The 27,550-nt window shown below is 36.8% G+C and overlaps 1 protein-coding gene across 2 annotated transcripts in view; it reads left to right on the plus strand.

Moving 5' to 3' along the window:
* The window catches only part of NKAIN2 (sodium/potassium transporting ATPase interacting 2), a 1,059,207-nt gene that overhangs the window by 871,992 nt on the left and 159,665 nt on the right, over nt 1-27,550 (plus strand). For both annotated transcript variants that reach the window (XM_033234449.1, XM_033234450.1), the window contains exon 4: nt 19,148-19,348. In XM_033234449.1, the coding sequence (XP_033090340.1) occupies nt 19,148-19,348 (201 nt within the window). The remainder of the gene's footprint in view (nt 1-19,147; nt 19,349-27,550) is intronic.

The following is a 27,550-nucleotide window of genomic DNA, read 5'->3' on the forward strand; positions in this document are numbered from 1 at the left end:
AAAAGTAAATGCTGGTAAGGATTCAAAGAAAAAGGAACTCTTGAAAACCATTGGTGGGAAGTAAATTAATATAGCCATTATGGAAAACAATGTAGAGTTTCCTCAAAAAACTGACCATAGAACTACTAACAATTGTTCTACTGGGTATTACCCAAAGGAAAGGAAATCAGTATATCAAAGAGATATCTGCACTCCCATGTTTATTTCAGTACTATCCACAATAGTGGAGATATAGAATCAACCTAAATGCCTATTAAAAGCTTAATAGATAAGAAAATATGGTATATATAGGCTGGGCATGTGATGGCTCATGCCTGTAAATTCCAGCACTTTGGGAGATCAAGGTGGGTGGATCACCTGAGGTCAGGAGTTCCAAACCAGCCTGACCAATATGGTGAAAGCCCATCTTTACTAAAAATATAAAAATTAGCCAGGCATTGTGGTGTGTGCCTGTAGTCCCAGCTACTTCAGAGGCTGAGACAGGATAATTGCTTGAACCCAGGAGGCAGAGGTTGCAGTGAGCCGAGATGGCGGCACTGCATTCCAGCCTGGGTGACAGAATGAGACTCTGTCTAAAAAAAAAAAAAAAAAAAAAGGTATATATAAACAATGAAATACTATTCAGTACAAAAAGAATGAAACCTTGTCATTCATGAAAACATGGATGGGCTTGCAGTGAAATAAGACAAGCACAGAAAGATAAATAAGACTTGTTCTCACTTGTATGTGTGAGCTAAGTAAGTTGATCTCATAGAAGTGGAGAGAAGAGTTGGAATTATTAAACATTGAGAAGACTCAGAGGAAAGAAGGATAGGGAGAGGTTGCTTAATGAATTAAAATATACAGCTATATGGGAGGAATAAATTTTAGTGTTCTATAGCATTGCAGGGTGACTTTATTTAACAATCGTTTATTGTATATTTTCAAATAGCTAGAAGAGAGGATTTTGAATGTCTCCAACCCAAAGAAAGGATAAATATTTGAGGTGATGTATATGGTAATTATTCTGATTTTTTTGATACATGAACCAAAATATCACTCTGTATCCTATAAACGCATACAATTATTACGTGTCAACCAAAAATAGAAGCAAAGATAATTTTTGGAGCCAAGCACAGATGCTATATGAGTCATAATTTCTGACTATTAAAAAATGATAATGACAGTACGAGGGGTGGGCTTACTATTCAGGGACAATAGTGACTGGCAGTAATGGTGGGAAACTATTGAGGAGGACATTGCCTTGTTCCTTAAATGTCTCTAAGCCTTCAGTATCTTCAGCATGTCTGTGCCTTCACACTAATGAAAAATTCACAAAAATATGCTTTTACAATTAGTAAAATTGTGGCCTCAGGTGAGTCCTTAAATGGCAGTAACATCTCTGTTCATTGAAAACTGAGCCTTTAGAGTGAATGCAGCTAACTTTTCAAAGCTCTTAGGGAAAGGAACACTCACAATATGGGAAAAGATACCTGTGGGGAGGGAACAAACAGGAAAGTGAGAAAGCAGCAGGAAAAGCTCTGCCTGAAAAGGATTCAGTACATCGAAAACTATAAAGTCAGTGAGAAGTTGAGCTTTCATTATGGTAACCAGCTGAGAAAATTCTGCCTCTAGCATCTGCTAGTAAAGGTGTGAAAGAGAGAAGACTCATTTTGCCAAACTTAGATCCCACTCGTAGCTGATGAGTTCTAACTTTAGAGGTTGAAAAATAAAATTGAGACTTTTGAGCCTGGAAGTTTGATGAACTTTAACGTATCATGGAGACTTGCTCATTGAATTTTTTTGCTTGTTTCCTACTTTTTCTTTTCATTTCCATCCTTCCCTCCTTCCCTCTCATCCTTCCTTTCTTTTTTGCTTCCATGTTTCCTCCTTTTTTTTCCTTTTTTACCTTTCAGTGCATTACAAGGATCACCTTAAAACAAAATTCTTTGTATTCTAGCAGCAAACTTTCTTCTCCAGGTGAGAGTTGATATGCACTTCTTGAGAAGGAACTGTGAACATATTGGGTTTAACATGTTCCTGTACCCTTAAGTAAAAAGCAACTGACTAAGACAATATTGCTATTTGTACATATAAAGAGGTACCAGGTCTAACATTGTGAGGTTTGAAAAGGAATGGAATTAATCAGGAAAAGCTGTTGAGAAGGGGTAACTCAAAGTATTAATTCAAAAGAAGAGAGAGATGCAGAATGTTAATAGAAAGTTATAAGGAGGCTTTCATAAAAATGCAATATTTGTAGCAATACTCAGAATGCAAAAGGGATAGACCAATGACAGACAATGTAAAACATTTATCTGGACCAAGAAGGCAGTTGAGATAAGACTTGGAAAAGTGAAATAATGGCCTTTGTTGGTACATGGACATGAGAAACCTGTTTTCAGGCAAGAAATAATTAAAATATATAATAGCAATGAACTTTAAATATTTTACATTATATCTTTAGTGAATCTTTCCACATAATCAGAAGAAATACATTTTGTTTTTAAAACACTAGCTTTCTGTTTTTGTTTTTTGTTTTGAGACAGTGTCTCTGTCGCCCGGGCTGGAATGCAGGGGCAAGGTCTCAGCTCACTGCAACCTCTGCCTCCTGGGCTCAAGTGATTCTCCTGCTTCAGCCTCATGAGTAGCTGGGACTATAGGTGTGCAACAGCATGCCAGGCTTATTGATTTTATTTTATTTTGTATTTTTAGTAGAGACAGCGTTTCACCGTGCTGGCCAGGCTGGTCTTGAACTCTCGAGGTGATCCACCTGCCTCAGCCTCCCAAAGTGCTGCATTTACAGGTGTGAGCCACTGCATCCAGCCAAACGACTAGCTTTTAGAAAGGCAAATACCACTGGACTTTACTCATGTGTTTTTAGAGCGATGGTTGTAATTTTCCATGCTCACAGAGATATTTTCTAAAATCTTTCCTGAATAACTAATATCAGGAGCCAAGAGCTGGAGTTAGCCCTAGCTATGGTGTCATATTGAATTATGACATATAATCAGCCAAATCCCAAAGTTACCCATAGTTGAAGACTCTGGAACAAAGTAGGGGCAGGAGCATATATCTGATCGCCCATCATAATATAGTGGAATGACTCACACGTTTGAATTTTGGAGTGGGTAGATATAAACTTTTTTCTGTTCTGGGCTGCATTTCTATAAACGCAGCTTTCATTCAACTTGTTAAATAAAACACATTTGTAATGTTACTTATCTTCTCAAAACCATACTTTCTCCGCTGTTCTTCCTCACATCTTGAACAATATAATTTGCTTTCACTGCTTTTCATATGCTACCAGGATAACTTTAGCATTGGGGGTTTTATATGTAGAAATGGATTTGCATAGATCTATGCAAGTATTACCAGAAAAATGCTATATTTGGAGTTAGAATGATAAATTCACCAGCAGAAAACAAGCCATGAATATAACAATTTTAAAGAATTTTTCAAGGTTTTCTATGAATGAGTGTCCACATGTAGATACTGGCAGTGCGATACAGAACAGTGCTCTCTCATGATAATTTAAAATTTTATCCAGTATATGTTGCTTGTAAATAAATAAGAGTTCATGAAAATATGTGATTCTTGATGTCAAATACAGCCTCCCCCACTATTCCGTCTCCTGCATCCTTTGCTAATTACAGGATGTTATCATCATGGATTTTCCTTTCTCTCAGTCATAAAGATAGATGAAATGCATATAGTTTTGTTAATGTAAATATTTATACTTCCCAGGGTATGTTTTGTTAAAATTTGCTTTTTTCCCTTAAATGTACTTGCTTGGCATTCCTCTAATGTCATCAACAGAAATATGTTTTAAGATAAGGAGAATGCTGACTTGGTCCCATTCTTGGCTCTGAAAGTATTAAAAGCACTGTTCCTGGTCATGGTTTCTGCCTCTGTGGATCTTTGTGGAACTCAGGAGAGTATTCTGGGGGTAATTAAGGTTAAGCACTCGGAATTTATAATAATAGCATCTGTGTTACCAGCTTCCTTATGACCACTATTCAATACAGCACCTGTACTGGTTGCCCCACATGTCTCCTGCACAGCCCACCCAATCCTACAAGAGAAGGGTTAGTTTTATTGTAATACCTTTTGGCTCATATGTAATGGCACTTGCGGTCTCTTACCATTCAAAACCTTTCAATAAACAGGATTTATTGATCTGGCACTTAGGTCCCTCTTCAATCTAGCCCCAGTTGATCTTTCCAATGCTATTTTATACTACTACTCACAAAATCCCATCTCATAAGTATAAGGCTACATATTGCTACTTAGAAATACAAGTTGTAGCTCTATAATTTTGATTATTGGTCCACTTTACTTAAAATGGTCTTTTTTTTCCCCTGGTGTGGGTCTATCTAAGCCTGACTCAGGTTCCAGCTAGAGTTCCCAGGCACCGTACCTTTTGAATTCTTGGACATAGATTGTCCACATCACTTATTAAGTACTTATCAAATACTTTCTTATATTGGTATATTTTATTTTTATACCTAGTTTCCCAAAAGAGACAATAGCCCCATGATGTCATATATGCTATCTTGCTATCTTATATAGATTCACATCACATCATTATGGCCTGGTAAGGTGATTTACATATGGTATAAGAATTATTAATATTTGTGTAACTAACTTGATAACTCTAGGCTTATTGCCATTTAGTAAGAAGTGCATTTCTAGCCTTTTAGCAACTACACTGCCTAGAAATAAGAAGTTATCCATTTTTAATATTATTCTAAAAGAAGAAGGCAATAGAATACTCCAGAAATCTAAGAAAATATTTCATATTTTTAAATTGCAACTCAAAATTTCTCACTCTCACACTCCACCTTCAAATCTCTGCAATCTGGCCCCCATTACTTACTATCATAACAGTTATGTACATGTGTGCTTTGCTCTTCAAATACCATAAGCTGGAAAAGTAAGTTTTCAGCTTTTTATTGAAATTCTGAAATGTCATTAGTATCATTTTCTCATTTACTTGTCGACTTTTTTTTTAATCAAACGCTTATTATTTGTTGAGCAATTAGGCTTCTTACATTGACCTGAATACGTACAGGCCCTGTCAGAAACAAATTTTAGTGCTAATAACAGCTTTCATGTAACACATCATCAGACCCTGTTATTTTGAACAAACGACATGACCAAAAATGAGGTCCTTTAATCTGAACTTTTTGAAGATTTACTAGGAGATATGAATAAATAAATTAACACCAAGATTTTTTATCACTATGCTGATGTGAACATATAATTACGAAAGTCTTCTTTCGATTTAGAAGTTTTATCATCTTAACAATTCTGAGTCCCTTTTTCATGTTTTTCCTGTGAATACATCCAGAGTGTAAAAGATTTTGTTTACAGTTTTCTTCTTCTTTTTTTTTTTTTTTTTTTTTGAGACGTAGTCTCGCTCTGTCGCCCAGGTTGGAGTGCAGTGGCATGATCTCGGCTTACCGCAACCTCCGCCTCCCGGGTTCAAGCGATTCTCCTGTCTCGGCCTCCGGAGTAGCTGGGACTACAGGCTTGTGGCACCATGTCCTGCTAACTCTTTATATGTTTAGTAGAGACGGGGTTTCACTATGTTGGCCAGGATGGTCTCAATCTCCTTACTTCGTGATCCGCCCGCCTCGGCCCCTCAAAGTGCTGGGATTACAGGCTTGAGTCACCGTGCCCAGCTTGTTTGTGGTTTTCTACCTTATTTTGTGACATTGAGATTTGTGGTTTGTGTCAAAAGTCATAATTTTGAGCTGAAAATTACCAAGCATACAGGAATTAAATAACTTGCTGATATACATGGCGCAGATCACACCAAGGAATTCCTGTTATATTTAAAAGGGGACTTCAAGATTACCTTTATGTTGTCTGTTTTACAAGAAGAAATTTATATTTCATGGTTAAAACATTGCGTATGTGCACATACACACAGAGACTTCTTGTTTAAATGTCTACAGGAAAATAGATGAAAGTATAAAATAATACCAGAAATTTTCCATTTAATGATAGCTGGTTGAAGAGATACACTCAGTTATATTTTATCCTAAAAAACCAACAAATTGATGTTAAAGAATTAACAATGAGACAAGAAGTGTCAGCAATTTTTAGAAGATTGAAAGTAGATAGAGGATTGGCAAGTGAGTTAGCAGAAAGGAAAACCCCAAAACTTATGAACATGCAGAGGAGGATTCCAAAGTACAAATTTGGCAGGTAATATCCTCTAACAACAGGATTTGGAAGTGGAAGGAATGTGTGAGGTAGAGGACCAAAAACTAGAATAGGTTGAATCATCTGTTTAAGAAACAGGTAGCTTGCCTTAGCCTCTTCCAGTGGTCTCTACATCAGGCTTCTTCCCCAAACAGGCAAGCCTCTTGAGGCACAAGTCAGCATCAGCAGTTTCTAAACAGAGGATTAAATTAAAATCAGCATACTGAAAAAATAAAAACTCTCTACTATGTAGCAAGACCACCAGCTCCTTCCCAGTTCAGCCCCAAAATGCTGTGGTCTGTTGCCTAATCACAAGAAGACTTGCGGACCCAAAGCAAAATCCAACAGATTCCTATAGATAGAGCATTTGGAAGGCACTGCCCCATCATCTTATGTGAGAGACAACAAATGACCACACTAATGCAGAACAAAGCACCAATTGAGTTTTAGTTCCTCCTATTTAATATGAAAAGACAACCAGGGATCACCAGACTTTTAAGGAAGGCTCCAACATGAAAGTCAAAGATAAGAATAAACATAATAGAAAATCTTTAAGTCATCCTCACTGGCTGTTCTCACTGTTGGGAATGCTCTTTCTCATCTTTTTTCTGTTCACTCCTTTACTTCATTCACTGGTCACTGTTCAAATGTAAGATACTGAGATAGCTTTTCTTACTATTACATCTAAAATAGTGTTACCTACTCCCTCATCCCCACCCAGTTCTTGGTCATTCTATTTCTTTACTTGAATTTATTTTCCTTATTATATTAATCACTGGACAGATATTTTGGTATATTTATATATTGGTTGTCCATCTCCTCCATTCCAAAAGAAACATTCATAAAGGCAGGAATATTGTTTATGACACATAGACAATAATTGTTTTTAATATTTACTTATTTATTTAGTGAAGATGGGTAACTTGAATAAAGCAAAAGCAACATAGAAAATATAATTTTAAAACTCTGATAATTCAAAGAACTAAGAAAACTTATAGCCAAGACACAATTAAAAGAATAGCTATATAAAAAGAACAATTAGAGAATAATTAGTTCTTAGAAGTTCAAAACGTTAAAAGTTTTAAAATAGTTCATTATTAGACTGGGAAGATTTGGTAAAGAAAATCTCAGTGAATAAAGAGAAATGAGAAATATAAACAGTATGAAAGAAAAGATAAGAAGGTGGAAGATCAGTGCTGGAAGCCAAATGTCTGACTAACAGAATTTCTTGTAGTAATAGAAAGAGTGGAAGGGAGGGAAAAATTAAGGATATAATACAATAGTATTTTCTAGACTATTAAGTAAAGGGACCATGTATTGAAAGGTCCACAGATGCTCTACAAGATAAATGAAAAACAGCAACAACAAAAAAACCCACCCTTACTTTAGAGAATTTCAGAACTTGGAGCTAAATGTATTTTCTACATGAAGAAACCTCAGGTTGGGAGCAGTGGCTCAAACCTGTAATCCCAGCACTTTGGGAGGCCGAGGTGGCTGGATCACTTGAGGCCAGGAGTTTGAGACCAGCCTGGCTAACATGGTGAAACCTCATCTCTACTAAAAATACAAAAATTAGCCAGGTGTGGTGATACATGCCTGTAATCCAAGATACTCAGGAGGCTGAGGCAGGAGAATCGCTTGAACTTGGGAGGCAGAGGTTGTAATGAGCTGAGATCATGCCACTGCACTCCAGTTTGGGTGACAGAGGGAGACTCCATCTCAAAAAAAACAAAAAAAACAAAAAAAACAAGAAACCTCAAATATATGAAAGGAAACCAAAATAAGGTGTAGAGCATATATACGTTTTGAAACCTAAAAACAAAACCCTAGTATTTTATGTTATTAATGGATATGTAAATATTTAGGAAAACTATAAAAAAAAAAAAAAAAAGTCACGTGAACACACTAAAATCATGATAGTAATTATCCCCGAAGAAGAAGTGAAGAAAGTAATATTTAGAAGTACAGAGAAAGGCATCATTTATATTATATAAAATATTATATTAAAAATGACTTCAGTCTGGGAATGGTTGCTCACACCTGTAATCCTAGCACTTTGGGAGGCTGAGGCAGGCAAATCACTTGAGGTCAGGAGTTCAAGAGCAGCCTAGCCAACATAATGAAACCCCATCTCTACTAAAAATAGAAAATTAGCCAGACGTGCTCACTTGAACCCAGGAAGTGGAGGGGCTAGTGAGCCAAGATTGTACCACTGCACTCCAGCCTGGTGACAGAGCAAGACTCTGTCTCAGAAAAAAAAAAAAAAAAAAAGAGGCTTCGAGCAAACATAGCCTAAGGAAGGTTTAATGAAACTGGGTGATGGGTATAATGACATTATTATAATATCCTTTATACTCTTCAGTGGTTTTGGAAATATATCATTACTTTAAAAAAAAAAAGATGCAAAATACAAAAAGAAAGAAAGAATGGAAACAGGTTATATTTCTTTAAAATGTAGGGAAGCAAAATGATGTTGGATTTCTTAACTGCAAAAATAGAAACTAGAAGAAAACGGAGAAATTTCTACATGGTTCTGAGAGAAAATCATATTTAACCAAGCAATATATATGTGTCCATCCAAAATATCAGTCAATTAATATAAAAATGAAATGAAGGCACATTGATCAGACTTAAGAAACTAGTGACCAGCATGCTCTGCAAAACAAGATAAGAAACCAGTTAAGAGAAAGACATGAGAAATGTTAAAGAGAAATTATACCAACACTTGTTAATAATGGCAAGATGGATTTTATTTGAACTACTGCAGTAGGGAAGAGAGACTTCAATATTGAACTGACATCATCTCCGAGTAAAACAAGCAAAGAACACTGTATTCAAGACCATTGCAACTGGGGAGAAGATCATTGCAGTAGAGAGAGAGACTGAACTCAGCTCCACTGCAAAGAAAGCAGGATTATTAAATGCTGAAGTGAACCAGTAGAGTACATTAGTGGGGAGGTTGGTGAATATGTTTAGGCCATCTGAGTTTGCTAATTGTCACTTACCTGAGTTAGGCTCCTAATCTCCTACAGAGATTGAAATAGAGGTGCTATCTTCTTTCACAATTACATTTCAAAGAGTTATCTCTCACATCCTTGAGAAGACATTCTGAGTTTGTAGAAAATTTACATCTCAAAGGTAGGGAGAAAAAATTGATAACTGCAAAATGTCTAAAGTAAATGCTCTAAGAAAAGGGAGGTCAGAGGCCCATATTGAGGAAGAAATCTGTCTAAAGTTTAGTAGCGCTGATAGGAACATTAAGGTCATGTTGGTCAGATCCAGGAAACTGGGGATTCAACATACAAGAGAACTGATGATATTGGGCGAAGGCCCACATTTAATTATGTGCATCAAGTGCATGGAGTGTGATAGAAGTAGAAACCTGGAAGATTCAAGTCATAGTTCACCTGAAAAAGAACAAACAAACAAAAAAGGCATTAAATGATCCTGAAGTATTGGACCATGTAGAAATTAATATTGAATGAATCCTTACAGTTCTATTGGTCAGTTTGAAAATAATTAGTGATAGATATGCCACAAAGAGATGATGAAAATATGCCCAAAAATGTGAAGAAATCAAAAAAGAAAGATAACTGGAAAATCCCAAAATACATGGCGATTAAACAACACATTCTAAATAGCACATGGGTCAAGAATAAATCTCAATACAATTTTAAAATATTTTGAACTAAATGGAAATTAAAATAGCACTTTTTAAATTTTGTAGAATGTAGTGAAAGCACTGCTTTGAGGGAAATTTATAGCATTGAATGCATACTAAAAAAATCTAAAATCAATAACCTAATCTTCCAATTTATCACTCTAGGAAAAAAAGAGCAAAGTAAATCCAAAGTAAGCAGAAGGAAAGACATACTACAAATTACAAAATAAATCAATAAAATTAAAAATAAGAAATCAGTAGTGAAAACCAACAAAACTATAAACTGCTTCTTTGAAATGTTTAATAAATCATTAGGCTTTTAGTCAGGTTAAGAACACGAGAGGGAAGTTAAGAATTACTAATATTATAAATGAAAGCGGGAATATAACCACAGAGACATGGACAAGAAAGGATAATAATGGCATATTGTTAACAATTCTATATCTACAAATTTAACAACCAAGATAAAATGGACCAATTTTTGAAAGACGTGGTCTAACAAAACTGGTAGAAGTAGATAAATTGAATAGGCCTATATCTATTAAAAAATTGAATCAGCAATTTACCTTTTTAAAACAGAAAGCACCAGACCCAGATAGGTTCACTGGTGGATTCTACCAACCATGTAAAGAAGACATTATACCAATTCTGTACCATCTTTCTCAGAAGATAGAAGCAGAGACACTAACTTGTAACACCTTCTATGATACTAGCATCACCCTAATACCAAAACCAAAGGCAACACAATAAAAGAAAACTGTAGTCCAATATCCCTCATGAATATAGATGCAAAGACTTTCAACATATAACACTCAATATAGCAAACTGAATCAAAGAATGTATAAAAAGAATTATACACCACAACAAACTGATTTGTCCCAGGTATGCAAAGCTGGTTCAACATTCAAAAATTAAGTCATGTAATACATCGCATCCATAAACTAAAGAAGAAAAATTAGAATATCTATAGATATACATCATATCAATAGATGTACATCATATCAATAGATGTAGAAAAAGCATTTGGCAAAATCCATCATCCATTCATGATAAAAATAAAAAATAAAAAATAAAAACTCTCAGCAAACTAAGATAGAGAAATTTCCTCAACTGGATAAAGAGCACCTATAAAAAAATCTTTAGCTAACATCCTAAAAGTGAGAACTGGAAACTTTTCTACTAAGATCAGGAGCAAAGCAGGGGCATTCCCTCTCACTACACCTCTTAATATTTTACTGGAAGTTGTAGCTAACACGACAAGACAAGAGAAGGAAATAAAGTTACACAGATTAGGAAGGAATCGATAAAACTATTTTTGCTCACAGATAAAATGATTGTGTAGAAAATCCTCAGGTATTGGCCCCCAAAACACTCCTGTAGCTAGTAAGTAGTTACAGCAAAGTTTCAGGACACAAGGTTAATATGCAAAAGCCAATTAGTTTCCTAAGTACTACCAGTAAACAATCAGAATTTGAAATTTAAAACACAATACCATTTATATTACCACACACACACAAAAGGAAATATGTAGGTATCAATTTGTCCTCGTCTATTTTATACTGCTGTAACAAAATACTACAGACTGGGTAATATATAATTTTATAAAATTTATAATTGCTCATTTATGCTGCATCTTAATGAGGCAGAAGGTATCATATGGCAGAAAGGCAAAAAGAAAGGGAGAGATGTGAGGGGAAAGAGAACAAAAAGAAGGCCAAACTCACCCTTCTGGAGCAAACCCACTCCCATGGTGGCAACAGTGGTCCATTCATGACAGTGGAGTACTAATGACCTAATCACCTCTTGTTATGCCCCACCTCCCAAGACTGTTGCACTGGGTATTAAATTCACATGCCTTTGGGGTGACATATTCAAACCATAGCACTTCTGGCCCCCCAAAATCTATGTTCATCTCACATGCAAAATATATTCATTCCATTTCAATAACACCAATGTCTTAACTTGTTCTAGCACCAACTCAAAAGTCCAAAGTCGAGAGATTCATCTAAATCAGATATGGATGAGACTCAAGGCACAATTCTTCATCAGGCAAATTCCCTCTAGCTCAAGCCTATGAAATCAAAACAAGTTATTTACTTCCAAAATACAATGGTGGGACAGACATAAGGTAGACACTCCCATTCCAAAAGGGCAAAATAGGTAAGAAAAGAGGGGTGACTTGTCTCAATAAAGTTCAAAACCCAATAGGGCAAACAACATTAAATCTTAAAGCTGGAGAATAATCTCTTTTTTGACCCTATGTCCCCCCTTTTTAGTACACTGAGGTAGGAGTTAAGCCCCCAAGGCTTTAGGCAGCCCCACCTCGATTGCTTTACTGGGCTTAGCCTGTATAGCAGCTCTCACAGATTAGGGTGTCATGACTACAGCTCTCCGGGTGGATGTTGCAGACTGGTAGGTCTGCAGTTCTGAGGTCTTGGGGATAGCCCCACTACTGTGGCTCCATCAGGCCTTGCCCTAGTGAGGAGTCTCTGCAGTAGCCTCACTACCTCAGTTCCACTAAACATTGCTTAGTGACTGCCCCTGAAGCAGGTTTCTGCCTGGGCTCCAGGCTGCCTAATACATTCTTTAATTAGTGGATGCTGCTACAACCCCATAGCTCATGAACTTGGCATGTCTGCAGAGCCAGCACCACATAAATGCCTCAAGGCTTACTGCTTGAGTCCTCAGGAACAGTGGCCCGAGCTGTACTTGAGGCTGCTTAAGCCACAGCTGTGGGAGACAAGGAGGACTGAGCTTCTTGAATGTGGAGAACAGAGTTACAAACACAGGGAACAGAGGCCCAAAGTGGCCCTCGTCAAGGAGCTTGTGGAGGGCATCCTAGACCTGTCCCCCAAAATCATTCTGCCCTCCTATAGCTCTGGGTCTATGATAAGAGGGAAAACCTCAAAGGTCACAGAAATGCCTTCAGGATCATTTTCCATTTTCTTGATGAATAACACCTGCCTTTCTCCTAGCTATACTGATCTCCTTATCAAATGTGTACTTGGCCACACCTTTGGATTTCTCTCCTGAAAAGATCTTTTATTCTGTACCAGATGGTTAAGGCTTGGAATCCTTTAAATCCCTAAGTGTGTTTTCCTTTAAATCGTTTTATTTAAATCTAGTTTTGTCTTTAAATAATTTATTTCTTCTTGGATTTTACTGTATGAAGTTAAAAGAAGCCACACAACTCCTGTAATATTTTGCTTAGAAATTTCTTCTGCCAGATATCCTGGTTCATCACTCTTAAATTCTGTCTTCCATAAAGCCTGGGTGAAGGATACAATTCAGCAAAGTTCTCTGCCACTTTATAACAAGGATGGCCTTTACTCCAGTTTCCAATAAGATGTTTCCCATCTCCATCTAAGACCTCATCAGAATGGCCTGTACTGCCCATATGTCTACCAGCATTCCTATCATAACCACTTAAGTAATCAATATGAAGTTTCAGACTTTCCCTGTAGTTCTTCTTCTTCTGAGTTGTCACCAGAATCATCCTTAATCTCACATTACAGCAACACAAGCTTTTTCTAGCATTCATTTCAAAACTGTTTCAGCCTCTACTCATTACACAGTTCTCAATCATTTCCACATTGTCAGGTATTCATTATAGTACCACTGAACTCCTCTGGTACCAGTTTTCTATCTTAGTTTGTTTTGGACTACTGTGACAAAATACGCCAGACTGGGCAATTTACAATAAATAAAAATTTATTTTCTCACAATTCTGGAGGCCAGGCAGTCCAAAATCAAGGGGCCGGCATCCAGCAAAGTCCTTATTGTGTTATAACACGACAGAAGGCATCACCAGGTAGAAGGACACAGAGAGTGCAAGAGAGGAAGTGAAAAAGAGGCCAGTCTCACCTTTTATAACAAACCCACTTGCATGATAATGAACCCCCACTCACCCCAGTCATAGCAGCATTAGTCCATTGCTGAGCATGGAGTCCTCATGACCTAATCACGTCTCATTAGGCTTCAGTTCCCAACACTACTGCATTGGAGGATGTTTCCTACACAAAATTTTTGGGGATACGTTCAAACTACAGCAAAATCTAGCAATATATGTACGAGATCTATATGAGAAAAACTGCAAAATTCTGTTAAAAGGAATCAAATAATTAAATAATGGTGAAGAATTCAATGTTTATGTATAGAAAGATTCAAAATTTTCAAGATTTCAGTTAATAACAGCTTGATCTATAGATTTATCACAATCCCAAATTTCCAGCAAGTAATTTTATGGATGTTGGCAAACTGATTCTAAAGTATATATAGAGAGGTGAAAGACCCAGAATAGATGAAACTATATTGAAGGAAAAGGGTAAAATCTGAGGACCAATAACACCTGACCTCAAGAGTTAATATAAAGTTACAGTAATCAAAACAGTGTGGTATTAGCAAAAGAAGAGACAAATAGATCAATGGAACAGAATAGAGAACTTAGAAGTCCACCCACACAAATATGGTCAACTGTTTTATGCAAAAGAGGAAAGGCAATACAAAGGGGAAGACAGATGGTCTTTTCAATAAATGGTGCTGAAATAATTGCACATCCACATGCAAAAAAAAAAAAAAAATCTAGACACAAACCTTGTGTCCGTGACAAAAATTAACTCAAAATGGATCAAAGACCTAAATGTAAAATGCAAAACTATAAAGCTCGTAGAAAATGACACAGGAGAAAATCTAGATTAACTTAGATTTGGCAGTGACTTTTGAAATATGACACCAAAGGCATGATCCATGGAAAAAAGCATTAACAAGCTGTCCTCAGTTAAAATTTAAAAACTTCTCTCTGAAACGTATTATCAAAAGAATGAAAAGACAAGCCATAGACTGGTAGGAAATATTGCAAAAGACATATATGATAAAAGACTACCATATATGAAATATTAATCTATATTTTTAACAATATAATTTTTATCTTTTTAAGTCTAAAATAGGCAAAGAACTCTTAAAACTCAACGATAAAAAGCAAACAACCCAATTTAAAAATGGGCCAAAGATCTTAGCAGACGTCTCACTGTAGAAGATAAACAGATGGGAAATAAGGATATGAAAATAGTCTCAACATCATATGTCATCAGGGAAATGCAAATTTTGCAATATTCATACAACCAAATTTTAGAGAAAATTATATGGAATGGTGGGAAATAGAAAGGAAATATTTCTAAAAATGTTACTTCATACATTTCATACTAGAAATAGGAGATAATACTTACATGATAAATGAATAATGTCAATATGAGCATGATGTTTACAAAACAAAAGTAAATACTTAAAAGTATCGGTTATAAAAAATGAAAGTGGTTGCCTTCCAGTAGGGTACTATGAAATGGAAAGAATTGTGGACAAGAAATGCTATTTTTGGCTATAACTTTATGGTAAATGTAATTATTAAAAATATATGTAGCTAATTGATTTTCTAAATAATAAATAATATAGAAAGCACACAAATAAATGTATGAAGTAATAAAATATTTTACTTGTCATCCAGACAATAGGTTCAAATGATCTTTAGAAATCTCAAACATAAATTAAAAGAGAAAATACAAAAAAAAATAAATTTAAAAACAGAAAAAAAATAGAACTGACCCTCTAGAGAAACAAAAAATAAAATAAAAAAGAGAGAGATAAATTAGAGTTCAGTGTTACCGGTTGAATTGTGCCCACTCCCCTAAACTCATGCTTATGGCCTAACCCCCAGTACCTCAGAATGTGACTTCATGTGGATATAGGATCATTTCAGATGTAACTACTTAATGAGGTCATTAGAGTGGGCTCTAGGCCAATACAACTGAGGTCCTTATTTTTTTAAAAAAAGGAAATTTGGATACAGCTTGGCACCCAGGGAAGTTGCCATGTGAAATGAAAGCAGAGATTAGGGTGATGCTTCTACAAGCCACAGAATGCCAAATATTACCAGCACACCATCAGAGGCATGCAATGGATTCTTCACAAAAAGCCCTTTGAAAGAATCTTACTTACACTGGGATCTTAGAATTTTGGCCTCTAGAACTGTGAGAAAATAAGTTTCTTCTTAAGCCGCCCTATTTGTGATACTCTTGTTATGGCAGTCCTAGCAAACTAATACAGTTACTGTATTAGAAAGAGGAACTAAAGATGGTTCAGATGTCTGTTAAATCCAGCATAATTCTCTGCCAGTATTCTTGAAATTATGAAAGAAAAATCAGCTAAAGATACCATCCAATATATTATAAATATTTTGTATAAAAATATTTATACAATTGTTAATTCCTCTTAAGAAATCAGTATTAGGAAAGAAAAGATTGTCTTTCTTGGGGCAATGGTATTCTTCATTCTTTTAGATAATGATGGCTGTGTTCCCATTTTGTCTCCATTATTACCAACAAGTCAGTTCTGAATTGAGTATCCAAGTGAGGCAATTACTCATGTCTTGATTTCCTGGCTCACTACCTATCATCTCCATTTTTTTGGCTCTTACTTTTTACCCTTGTTTTAATGGTATATGTTTGCTTTATTATGACAAGACTCTTTTTTTGGCAGTAGTTAGGATATAAATAATTAGTAAATAAATGATCACTTCTGACACCATAGCTCTAATGGCCAACAAACTCAACTTACACCAATGCTTTTTAAAAACTTGTCTCTGCAGCTATGGTTACTAACTGTCCTGGTGTGCTGGGACTAAGGGACTTCCAAGGACAAGTGACTTTCATTGCAAAATCCATGACAGTCCTGGGCATAATGGGATAGTTACCTATCTGAATCACTTCTATGTCTAATAGCTCACAAGCATGTTTTCACAGTCACTGCTTTGGGCTCTAGTCACTGTTTGTCATTATGATTACCCCCCATAAACCCATGCATAGTTGATTATTGAATCATCTCACTTTGTATGATAAACACTTTTGCTTCGACCGATGAAGAGCAATAATGCAAATAACCAGGTTCTAAGTCTCAGAAAATCCTCCTTACCGTTGTTTCAAATGGAATCTCATAGTTGGTCTTGACTTCCTGTGAGAGAGGGAGGTTTACCGAGACCTTGAGCTATGTATATTAGATATCACCAGGAATTAGGGAACTGGATTGTGTTCTTGCTGGGATGTGCAAGCCTGGCTGCCCTCACGGTTTAGTCTCTTGTTGGTTGCCTTTTTGAATGCTTTTCTTTTTTCTCTTAGGCCCTGGGGATTTATCCAGTTTGCTTTGGTAACTAAACGTTAAACGATCATGATTCTGAGAAAAATAACATAAAAAGCATTCCTTTCTCATGATTTCCCCTTCAGGGCTCCCCATGGACCTGATTCTTCTGCTACCATTGGATAAAATAGATAGATGATCTCCTACTTCTGTGGTTACTTCCAGATAATAAAAAGTTATCCAAAGTCACTATAGTTTCCAAAGAATTCTCTGTTCAGAAATTAATATGTCTGACATAAAAAAAAATCCAAATTGTATTCAAAATTAAACTTCTTCCTTCCTGTAGGGAAAAGTTGCATGCTTCGTGTTTCACTTTGGTCCTTACTAACTAACCCCATCCCTCTCTCACAACTGTTATGTGAGATCTCAGACCCCACTGTGCTTGGAGTATAACAATGGAGAGGAGATAAGGGAGCAGGAGAGATATCTAGGTACTAACAGAGTTTGATGGCTAATGAAATTGAAAGGTGTCTCAGGACACTTTTCTGGGGTTTTCAGAGACCCAATTGCATTAAATATCTCATCTGTAGGTACGTGATTTAGCTGGCATCTCTTCCATACTTACCACATTTTAACACTCCCTCCCTCATGCCCTGAGAATAGGTGATGGTCAAGATTCAGCCATTACCTCCCTACCCACCGGTCTTCTTGGAAATCCTCAGAAGAAAACCCATGTTAGCTCTCTCTCATGACAGCTCACATCTGCTACCAAGAACCATTACTTTAGATCCATGATATGTAGCAGTGCACTTTCCTTTCACATATTGCCTAATTTCTGTTTGACCACTTAGCAGGTAACTCTAGTCACAGACTCTATTTTGAGATTTGTCAGGCCTGAGTCAGACACTAGCTGCTGTGTTTCCTTGGTTCCAAAGATACTTTGAAGCTTTTCTCAACAGGCTTGCAAAAAAAGAGAGATCACCCTCACCCCACCCAACCACCACCATGGAGATGATGAAACTCATAGCACACCTTTTTCCAAAGAAGTTCCACTTGCAATCTCCAAATTCCCTGACCATTTCAACTCAACCCTTCCATATGTTCAATGTGAGTGTGTGGCTCCACGTCACAAACGATGACTTAAGACATTATCTACACAGGGTCTGCCTAGTCCATCAGAACCTCACTTTGGAGTGAGTAGTTGGCACCTACTGTGCTGTAACTATCACTGAAACTGATATAGTGCAATTTCCCATAACTTAACTTTTTTTCTTAGAATTTATCTTTCTTCATGACTTGCTGAATAATAAAATGCTTTGATGCATTTCCTTTAGCTGTTCTTTCCCCGGCAGACAACATTTGCCCATGTGCCATTGATAGCTCCACGTTGACATAGGTGATTGCAAGCTCTCTGAGTGCAAAACTCTACTTTTATTCCATTTTATTCCATTTATAGCTGTGTATCACCTAACATGTTTAGAACTTCATCTAAATAGTTGATTTATTATCTCCACCCTGCAAGAATTTGATAATAGTATTTCCTAAAAAATATTTACTTCTTAATTCTTAAGAAATATTATGACCAATTTCACAAAAATTGGTAAGATTAAAGAGACACTAATTTGCCCAAATAATAGGAAGGGAGTAAAAGCAAGTAATATTATGTTTTCTTAAGTAAGGGTCTTATAAATTCAAGCATTAGCCACAATATTATGTTAAATGTTGCAGAATTGAAGTATAGCTTTAAGATTTAAAATGTGTGAAAAGTAAACATTTTGAGAGAAAAAATAAAGCAGATTTAGAATAGCATGAACTTCACTTGATAAAAATTTAAATCATTCCCTTTGTAATATATGCAAGTCTTGAAAGGTAAAGACTCTTCAGTTTTATAATGAATATAAATCATTAGTAATATAAATCACTAGGAATTTCTCTAATAAAATAATTTGATCTATATTATGATAGTCAGGAAAAACCTTCATAGGTAGGATGAATCCCCAGATGCATAATTACTTTAGCTGTGTCCTTGCTTCCTGTAAAATACAGTATGGGGGAAGAAAACAAACAAACCAACCCACATTTCCAAATGGGCAAGTCAAAGCAAGTCAATCCCAAGTAAGCTGACTAACATTTATAAAGTAATTCTCATCCTTATAAATTGCCTTCTTGCAGGAAACAGACCTTATCCTGACTTTTAATATATCAATGCACCGATCTTGGTGGATGGAGAATGGACCAGGATGTACGGTGACGTCAGTGACACCCGCCCCAGACTGGGCCCCAGAAGACCATCGCTACATCACGGTCTCAGGGTGTTTGCTGGAGTACCAGTACATAGAAGTGGCTCATAGTTCCCTCCAGATTGTCCTCGCAGTAAGTGTTGACAGCCAACCGCTCCTTCTAGTGCCTTTGGGGTTGTTTTATTTCTGTGCAAACTGAGTGCTCACAAATGGAATCTGTGGATAAAGGCCTTTTTGCTTTTTCCTCATTAATGCGGCTTTTAACAGGAAATTGTCAGGTTAAACCAAACCATCCCCTGGACTTAATGTGCTGATTTTCTTCAGCAATTAGTAAATACCCTTTGTTGTCATCAGCATTTTACATAGGAAATCCAATCAGTCAAGATATGATTACTTGACTTTTGGTACACTTTTCAAAGGATTCTGAAGGAATGATCAGAGATTTTTTCATAACATTCTATAATACTCAAAATTATAAGATTTCAATAATTGTTTTCTCTTCTAGTGCTTCTTTTGGCTGTGCTGCTAGCCCTGGGATTTCTCTTTTCCATTTGCCCTATCTCCTTCTTCCTTCCTAGATTTCTCCCAGGCACCATCCATCACTTTTAATCTCCCACTTTTTTTCCAGAAAAAATTCACATTTTCTACAGATCCTACTTCTAAGACATTCACGCCTCCATGTTTCATAGTACTGTGCCAATAAAAAACCCTCCTTCTACCAGGAGGCAGTAGGACTTACAAATAACATATATGTACAACATGTGCCTATTTTATATAAAATACATGATTGAACATTGTATTACTATGACAAAGAGATAAATTAAAACACCTCTTTCTCAAGAAGGCCAACTGCATAATATCATGAGATTTATAAACCTAAGGCAATTTTATGACACATGAATCCATTTATTCATTACAGATCTCAAATGTAGAACTGCATATATTTTTCTTAGATTCATGCGGATGTGCAATTGACGTGCATAGTATTAAAATTGTTAGCAACAAATGATGCAAGTAGAATCTGCTTTTTACCTCTTTAGTTAATTATTTTGGAAATGATACTGACTCACAGTTCTTGGATAACAATGAATAATAGTTTCTGGGTAGAGTGGCATACAATTCAGAGAAACCAAATTCTTCTGGCATTAAAAAACTATGTGAGTGTGTGGGTGTTAGATGATATAACTAATATATCCTTGTTATATTTTTAATGGAGTGTGTGTGTGTGTGTGTGTGTGTGTGTGCGTTGTGATAGACTAAGGAAGCTAAGTATGCTATGTTAGTAAACACTTCCAAATTATCTGTAAATAAAAGCCATAAAGATTTCTTCTTGTGTGTCAGCAGGAGGCTCCACGGATCACTGTCACTAAGGAAACAAGGCTAGTTGAGTAGCCAGTATCTCTATCATCATGTGTTGCCGTGCCGTGCCAGAGAGCAATAATAGCTGCAGAGGGTCTACATAGGCACACACATGCTTCTGCTTGGGAGGAGAGGCTCATTGTTCACAGTTCATTGTGCAGAATTGGTCACACAGTCCCACCCAATCACAGAATGGACATGAAAGAGGAAGGGCTGCTTATTTGGAAATCAGGATAAATGACGTCCAGAACATTGGAATTATGTTCTTTGCTAAAGCACTAAGTAATAACCCTTGAATATGTTCAATCATAGACACTCCTTCCAATGAACAAACTCTTCTGTAAAGTTTTAAATCTAAAAGTGCTTATTTTACTTATCCTGAAGTAAAAATAAGTTAGATTTGATAGGATGAAAGTAGCCATTTCATTCTTTAAAATCCATTTAAATCAAGTAATCATTATCACATGAGAAAAGTGAAATATATCTGTGATTTGGGGTCAGATAAAATATCTTTATATATGTGTTAAAAGGAGGTTTTAAACAAAATGTTCCTTCTGTAAAACTGCCTATCTTTACTGTACCCACAAAATTTGGGAAAACTTCCACCTATGTTTTAAGGATGAAGTGAAGATACAGTTTATGTGCATGGATATTTATGTATGACTATTTAGAGAGTTATTTGAATTAGTTTGTGTGTGTGTGTATGTGTGTAAACTAGGTTCACAGACTTATTAAATGCCACATAAAATGCTGACACATAGGTAATGTGCTAAAAAAAATACGTTTGGACATGGGGGCATATGTTGAAGTTGACATACATACCCAAAGAAAAAATAATTTTCCTTAAAATTATTTTAAATAAAAACCATCTGTAACAGCAAGGTGGCTAGAGTGCAAAGAAGATGGATGGGTTATCCCTAAGAACAGATGTGACCAATATTTCATGCTACTGGCTCTTGTTTCTCCTGTCTGCATTCCCCCCAGTGGAGTGAAGGAATAGTTTGAGTAAACCACCCTAGGATGTGACATCTCTACCTCTACCCTTTCCACCTGTTCTTCTTTCCAGGGGTACACTACTTTTGCAGTGTTGACTGTGGAACACCAGAGTTAGCAACTGCACAGCCAAGCCATTACTTGGAGAAGTTTCAACACATTTTCTACTTTTGAGCTTGCTATTGTCTAGCCAGCCTTTGGTTGAATGCATCTGCTGTACAGAAAACTTAGCAAATTTGAACTTGAGTTTTATAGTGCAAATGAAAAAGGGCTTATCTTTAACAACTTGCTCTGCAAACAAAATTTCCTATCTTCATTCTGATCACTGATGGAATGATTAATTGATGAAATAGTGTCTTAAATCTCTGTCCCTCCCCTTTTCTGTTACCCAGATCATCTCTTTGACAATCAAATGTCCCATTAAATCAGTCTACTGTAAACTTCCTGAGTGCTTGTCTCCTTCTGGCATCTAGAGAAGCAAAGGTGTCAGGACCTCTGACCTTGAGGATGTCACAGTCAAATATACAGCAAAGTTCCCCAGAGTACAAACCAGGTGCAAACAGGCACATTTGGGGGATATGGTAGACAAAGAATATGGCTTATGCAGTTAAAGGCATAATCTTGGCTTCTTAGTTTCATGCAGTTTTGTAAAGTCAGCTGAACTCTTTCTCTTCTCACTGTTTTCATCCAAGTCTTTGAAACTGCCCTCTCTTCCAGGATATCTGGCTTAGATCTGCTTTCATAAACTGCTGCTTTCTCAGCCACTGCTCTTGATTAACTCCAAATCTCTCCAGCTCTTTTTCTCCACCCTCAGTCAGCCTTTCTTTCACAGATTCCTGAACCCTGGCAAGCCTGTCACCCTGTTGTTCGGTTTTCTGCCAATCAACTCCTGGCTGATTTTGAAATTAGCATTCACAAAGCCTACATTTGCATCACACATACATAAGATATCTCCAATCTACAGCCAAAGGAAGACAAGTATAATATCCATATAATTGGGACGAGAGGCTATTAATCACACCGCTTCCAGCCGTGCAGAAAAGACTGCCAGAACACCATAATGTTGAGCCGGGTGTGATATTTTGAGCTTTCTCCTTCTCCAGCCATATTTTCTTCTAGTTAGTATCAGATAGCACATTCAAAAGGAATACAGGTGTGCACAGTTTTAATAAAACCAAAAATTAAAAAATGCACATTTTCAAAATAGATAAAATAAATGTATGTGGGGAGAGCCAAGGAAGAGATCAACTGTGAAGGTATTATTGTTCACGTTACAAAAAAATTAGTCGGATTCCTTCAAACAATGTGTGATTGGAACGGTGTGGATTATAAAATATGTTCACATGAATTAAATCTTTTGATTGTGTAACAGTCCTCTGAGGGCAGCAGAATAGGTTCAAAGCTCTTCCTAAGATATTTTAGCTAATAAATAGGGACAATGAACATGCTCTCATACCAAGGTTGGGAAATAGTCTTCAACCTGAATACCAGCAGCAGCTGATGGGTAATGGATTCCCGAAGTCTAAAAAGTCAGGCTTCTTCAGCAGCAAAGGATGCCATGATTGATTAGCTATGTCTGCCACGGGTGAGGGGAATGAAGAGGGATGTGTCTCACATTTATTATGCACATATTAAACTTTACTTCCTGTGATTGCCTGGGCGCGGTGGCGCGCCTGTAATCTCAGCATTGTGGGAGGCAGAGACGGGCAGATCACGAGGTCAGGAGATAGAGACCATCCTGGCTAGCACGGTGAAACCCCGTCTCTACTAAAAATATAAAAACTTAGCCGGAACATGGTGGCACACGCCTGTGGTCCCAGCTGCTCGGGAGGCTGAGGCAGAAGAATGGTGTGAACCCAGGAGGTGGAGCTTGCAGTGAGCGGGGATCGCGCCACAGCACTCCAGCCTGAGCGACCTAGCGAAATTCTGTCTCAAAAACAAAAAACAAAAATCTTCCTGTGATAAAAACAATGAAAAGGGAGTGTGTTTTACAAACAAATGTGCAGAAAGAATAATTTTTTAAAAACAATTTAAGACGAAACATGTATTGCAATAGCTGAGCTAGCGATGTATGTTCAAATATGTTAATATTCCAAAAATTCATCTGGGTGGGGGCCTTAATATCTCTTTACCACATCCAGAGAATCAGTATTTCTAAATTTAATATGAACTTCAAACACATTGCTTGTTTTGGTGTTTCTTTATTTCCTCTACTGTATTTCCTTTACTTCTGACACACTTTAAGTTCATGGCAGGTTGACTGTGATTTTTTTCTTTAGGCAATTGGCAGGAGGTATTGGTAAAAAATATACATATATATTTACTTTATACACACACACACACACACACACACGCTTTCTGTTTTCCCACAGCCATTAGTGTTGGCTTAGAAACAGTTAGGGCAGGGAAGCCATGGATGACGTTAGGAAACGTTTTAATACCTGTTGCCTGGTTCATAGCTAAATATAGTTTAAGGTCAAGTTCTCCTTCAGTTGTATCTATTTCCTATTCAGAAAACTCTCTACTTTGTAGAGTTCATGAAATGGTAAAACTTATTTTTCAACAGATCAAGGAAAAAAATGTAGATAAAATACATACATTGGGGTCAATAAAGTCACAGATGTGTTTACTTATGTTGTTAATAATATATGTTTGCCATTTGGCTGGCTCAGAATTACTGAGGGATACCATTAGTGAAGAAATTTTCCAAACTTTGAAACTCTTTATCCAAGTGGACTTGAGGTTGTGTTGGGAATGGCACATGGGTGTTTCTTTGGATATAGCTGATGTGTATGATGTATGCATGCGAGTGGCCTTATTGTGCATGTTGCTGTTTGATGCCTCTTTTAATCTGGAAACAGTCCCAAATATTTTATCATTAAGATTTGAATTCTGACTTCCATGTGACCTAGGATATTGGCCATTCACATTTTACATGTTAAATCTAAGTTGTGAACTTGTGTGGTTTAAAAGGGATGAATGGGAGATGATATGAGCTGATACCTAGCTACTCTGCCGTCAGAAGTGGTGTGGTTGCCATGGCCATGGGAATATCCTTTGTTACATTTATTTGAATTAAAATATGCATACAGCCAACAGACACATGAAAAAATGCTCATCATCACTGGCCATCAGAGAAACGCAAATCAAAACCACAATGAGATACCATCTCACACCAGTTAGAATGACAATCAGTCATTGAAAAGTCAGGAAACAACAGGTGCTGGAGAGGATGTGGAGAAATAGGAACACTTTTACACTGTTGGTGGGATTGTAAACTAGTTCAACCATTGTGGAAAACAGTATGGCGATTCTTCAAGGATCTAGAACTAGAAATACCATATGATCCAGCCATCCCATTACTGGATATACACCCAAAAGATTATAAATCATGCTGCTATAAAGACACATGCACACGTATGTTTATTGTGGCACTATTCACAATAGCAAAGACTTGGAACCAACCCACATGTCCATCAGTGACAGACCGGATTAAGAAAATGTGGCACATATACACCATGGAATAGTATGCAGCCATAAAAAAGGATGAGTTTGTGTCCTTTATAGGAACATGGATGCAGCTGGAAACCATCATTCTTAGCAAACTATCGCAAGAACAGAAAACCAAACACCGCATGTTCTCACTCATAGGTGGAAATTGAACAATGAGATCACTCGGACTCGGGAAGGGGAACATCACACACCAGGGCCTATTATGGGGACGGGGGAGGGGGGAGGGATGGCATTAGGAGTTAGACCTGATGTAAATGACGAGTTGATGGGTGCTGACGAGTTGATGGGTGCAGCACACTACCATGGCACAGGTATACATATGTAACAAACCTGCACATTGTGCACATGTATTCTAGAACTTAAAGCATAATAATAATAATAATAATAAAAGAAACAAACAAATGCAATATTCCTCAAAGAGGAATGGTTCTGAACAGATGAAAGGAGTAAAATAAGAAACCCAATGAAGCTGATTTGGAGAGATGTAAACGTATAGGGAAGAAAGGATTTTTTTTTTCTTTTCTTTTCCTTTTGTTTTTTTTTTTTTTTTTTTTTTTGAGACAGGGGCTTGCTCTGTTGCCCAGGCTGGAGTGCAGTGACATGATCTCAGCTCACTGTATCCTCTGCCTTCTGAGCTCAAGTGATCCTTCCACCTCAGACTCCTGAGTAGCTGGGATTACAGGCTCAAGCCACTAGGCCTGGCTAATTTTTGCATTTTTTAATAGAGACAAGGTTTCGTCATGTTGCCCAGGCTGGTCTCAAACTCCTGGGCTCAAACCTACACCTATCTTGACCTCTGAAAGTGCTGGGATTACAGGCGTGAGCCACTGCTCCTGGTGGAGAATTTCTTTAAGTTTACATACACTGGAATGCACCCATTATAAATGTACTATCTGATGAGTTTTGACAATCATACTTTTAAACAAAATTATGGGAGGCCGTTGTTTTAGGCTGAGCTCCTGTGCTAGGCCCCAACAGACCAGACCAAACCAAAATAGAGTCACTTATGCCACATAATCAAACTGAAACTTCAAGTAAGCAAGCAGATCGATCCCCAGACAGACCAGTTTTTTGAGAACAGGAGATTCCAGTCTACCTGAGTCAGCATAATAAGAAAGTTCCTCTGCTTTAACTTTTCGAAAAAAAAAGTACCTGATATTAATCAGTGCTATTGTTCTGTTTCCTTGTTTTCATCTCACAAACCCCAGTGTTCTGCCTTAGCTGGGTGGGAGCTCTCATCATATTTTGTAGAATGGAAGCTGTCCCAATTCACAAGTCTTGAGCAAAGCTAAACAGATCTATAACCAAATTTGTGGTAATTTTGTCTGTTAACAGTATACAGCTATGTAACTACTACTTTGATTAAGATGAGCATTTCTGTCACTCCACAAAAGTTCCCTTCTGCCCAGTCTTCTTTCTGTTACTAAAGATTAGATTTGTCTTTTCTCATTTCATATTAATAGAACCATACAGTATGTACTATTTTGTGGTTTCTTTTGCTCGTTGTAACATTTTTGAGATTCCTCTAGGTATCAGTAATTTGGTTCTTTTTATTGCTGATGTGTTTATTGCAAGGATATATACAACTTGTTTATTCATCTACTGAAAAAAATTAAGAAAAATAAAAAGAAATAAAAAATAAAAAATTAAAACAGACTTTTAAAGGAAAAATAGTTTGATTTGAATTGATTCACAGTAGAAAATGATTTCATCATTTAAAAGTTATAGATTTTGGCCAGGCGCGGTGGCGCACGCCTGTAATCCCAGCACTTTGGGAGGCTGAGGCCAGTGGATCACGAGGTCAGGAGTTGGAGACCAGCCTAATCAACATGGTGAAACCCCATCTCTACTAAAAATACAACAAAAATTGCCAGGCATGGTGGTGCACACCTGTAATGCCAGCTATTCAGGCTAAGGCAGGAGAATCGCTTGAAACTGGGAGGTGGAGGTTGCAGTGAGCCAAGATCATGCCACTGCACTCCGGCCTGGGCTACAGAGTAAGACTCTGTCTCAAAAAAAAAAAAAAAAAGTTACACATTTTGCCATTTTTCAAAAACTAAATTAACCAGATCTTCAACTTCACAGTTTGACAAAAAAAAAAAAAAAAAAAATACCCAAAACACATGACTTCTTAAGCTGATAGAAAATATTATGTCAAAAAACATATATTGAAATTAAATACCATTTCAGTATTTCCCAAACTGTTATTGTATACATCAGTTTGAACTAGGTGACTATAGGAGAAAGAAGAAGGAATATAATTAATAGTTGTTTGTTATGTCTTGGTAGTATTTTTGGTATACTTCCCAGAAATTACGGTTGCAAATTGGGCAATTTTCAATTCTTTGCTTTCATTAAAACTGAAGGAAGACCTAATAGATTTGTCAGTTGGTAGACTATTTGAAATAAATTTTGTTATAGATAATTATGTAAATTGTGGCATGCAAAAAGTTGCTGGAGTTGAGTGGCA

This window comes from Trachypithecus francoisi, unplaced genomic scaffold (assembly GCF_009764315.1).
Source record: "Trachypithecus francoisi isolate TF-2019V2 unplaced genomic scaffold, Tfra_2.0 Lachesis_group15, whole genome shotgun sequence".
Classification (NCBI taxonomy): Eukaryota; Metazoa; Chordata; class Mammalia; order Primates; family Cercopithecidae; genus Trachypithecus; species Trachypithecus francoisi.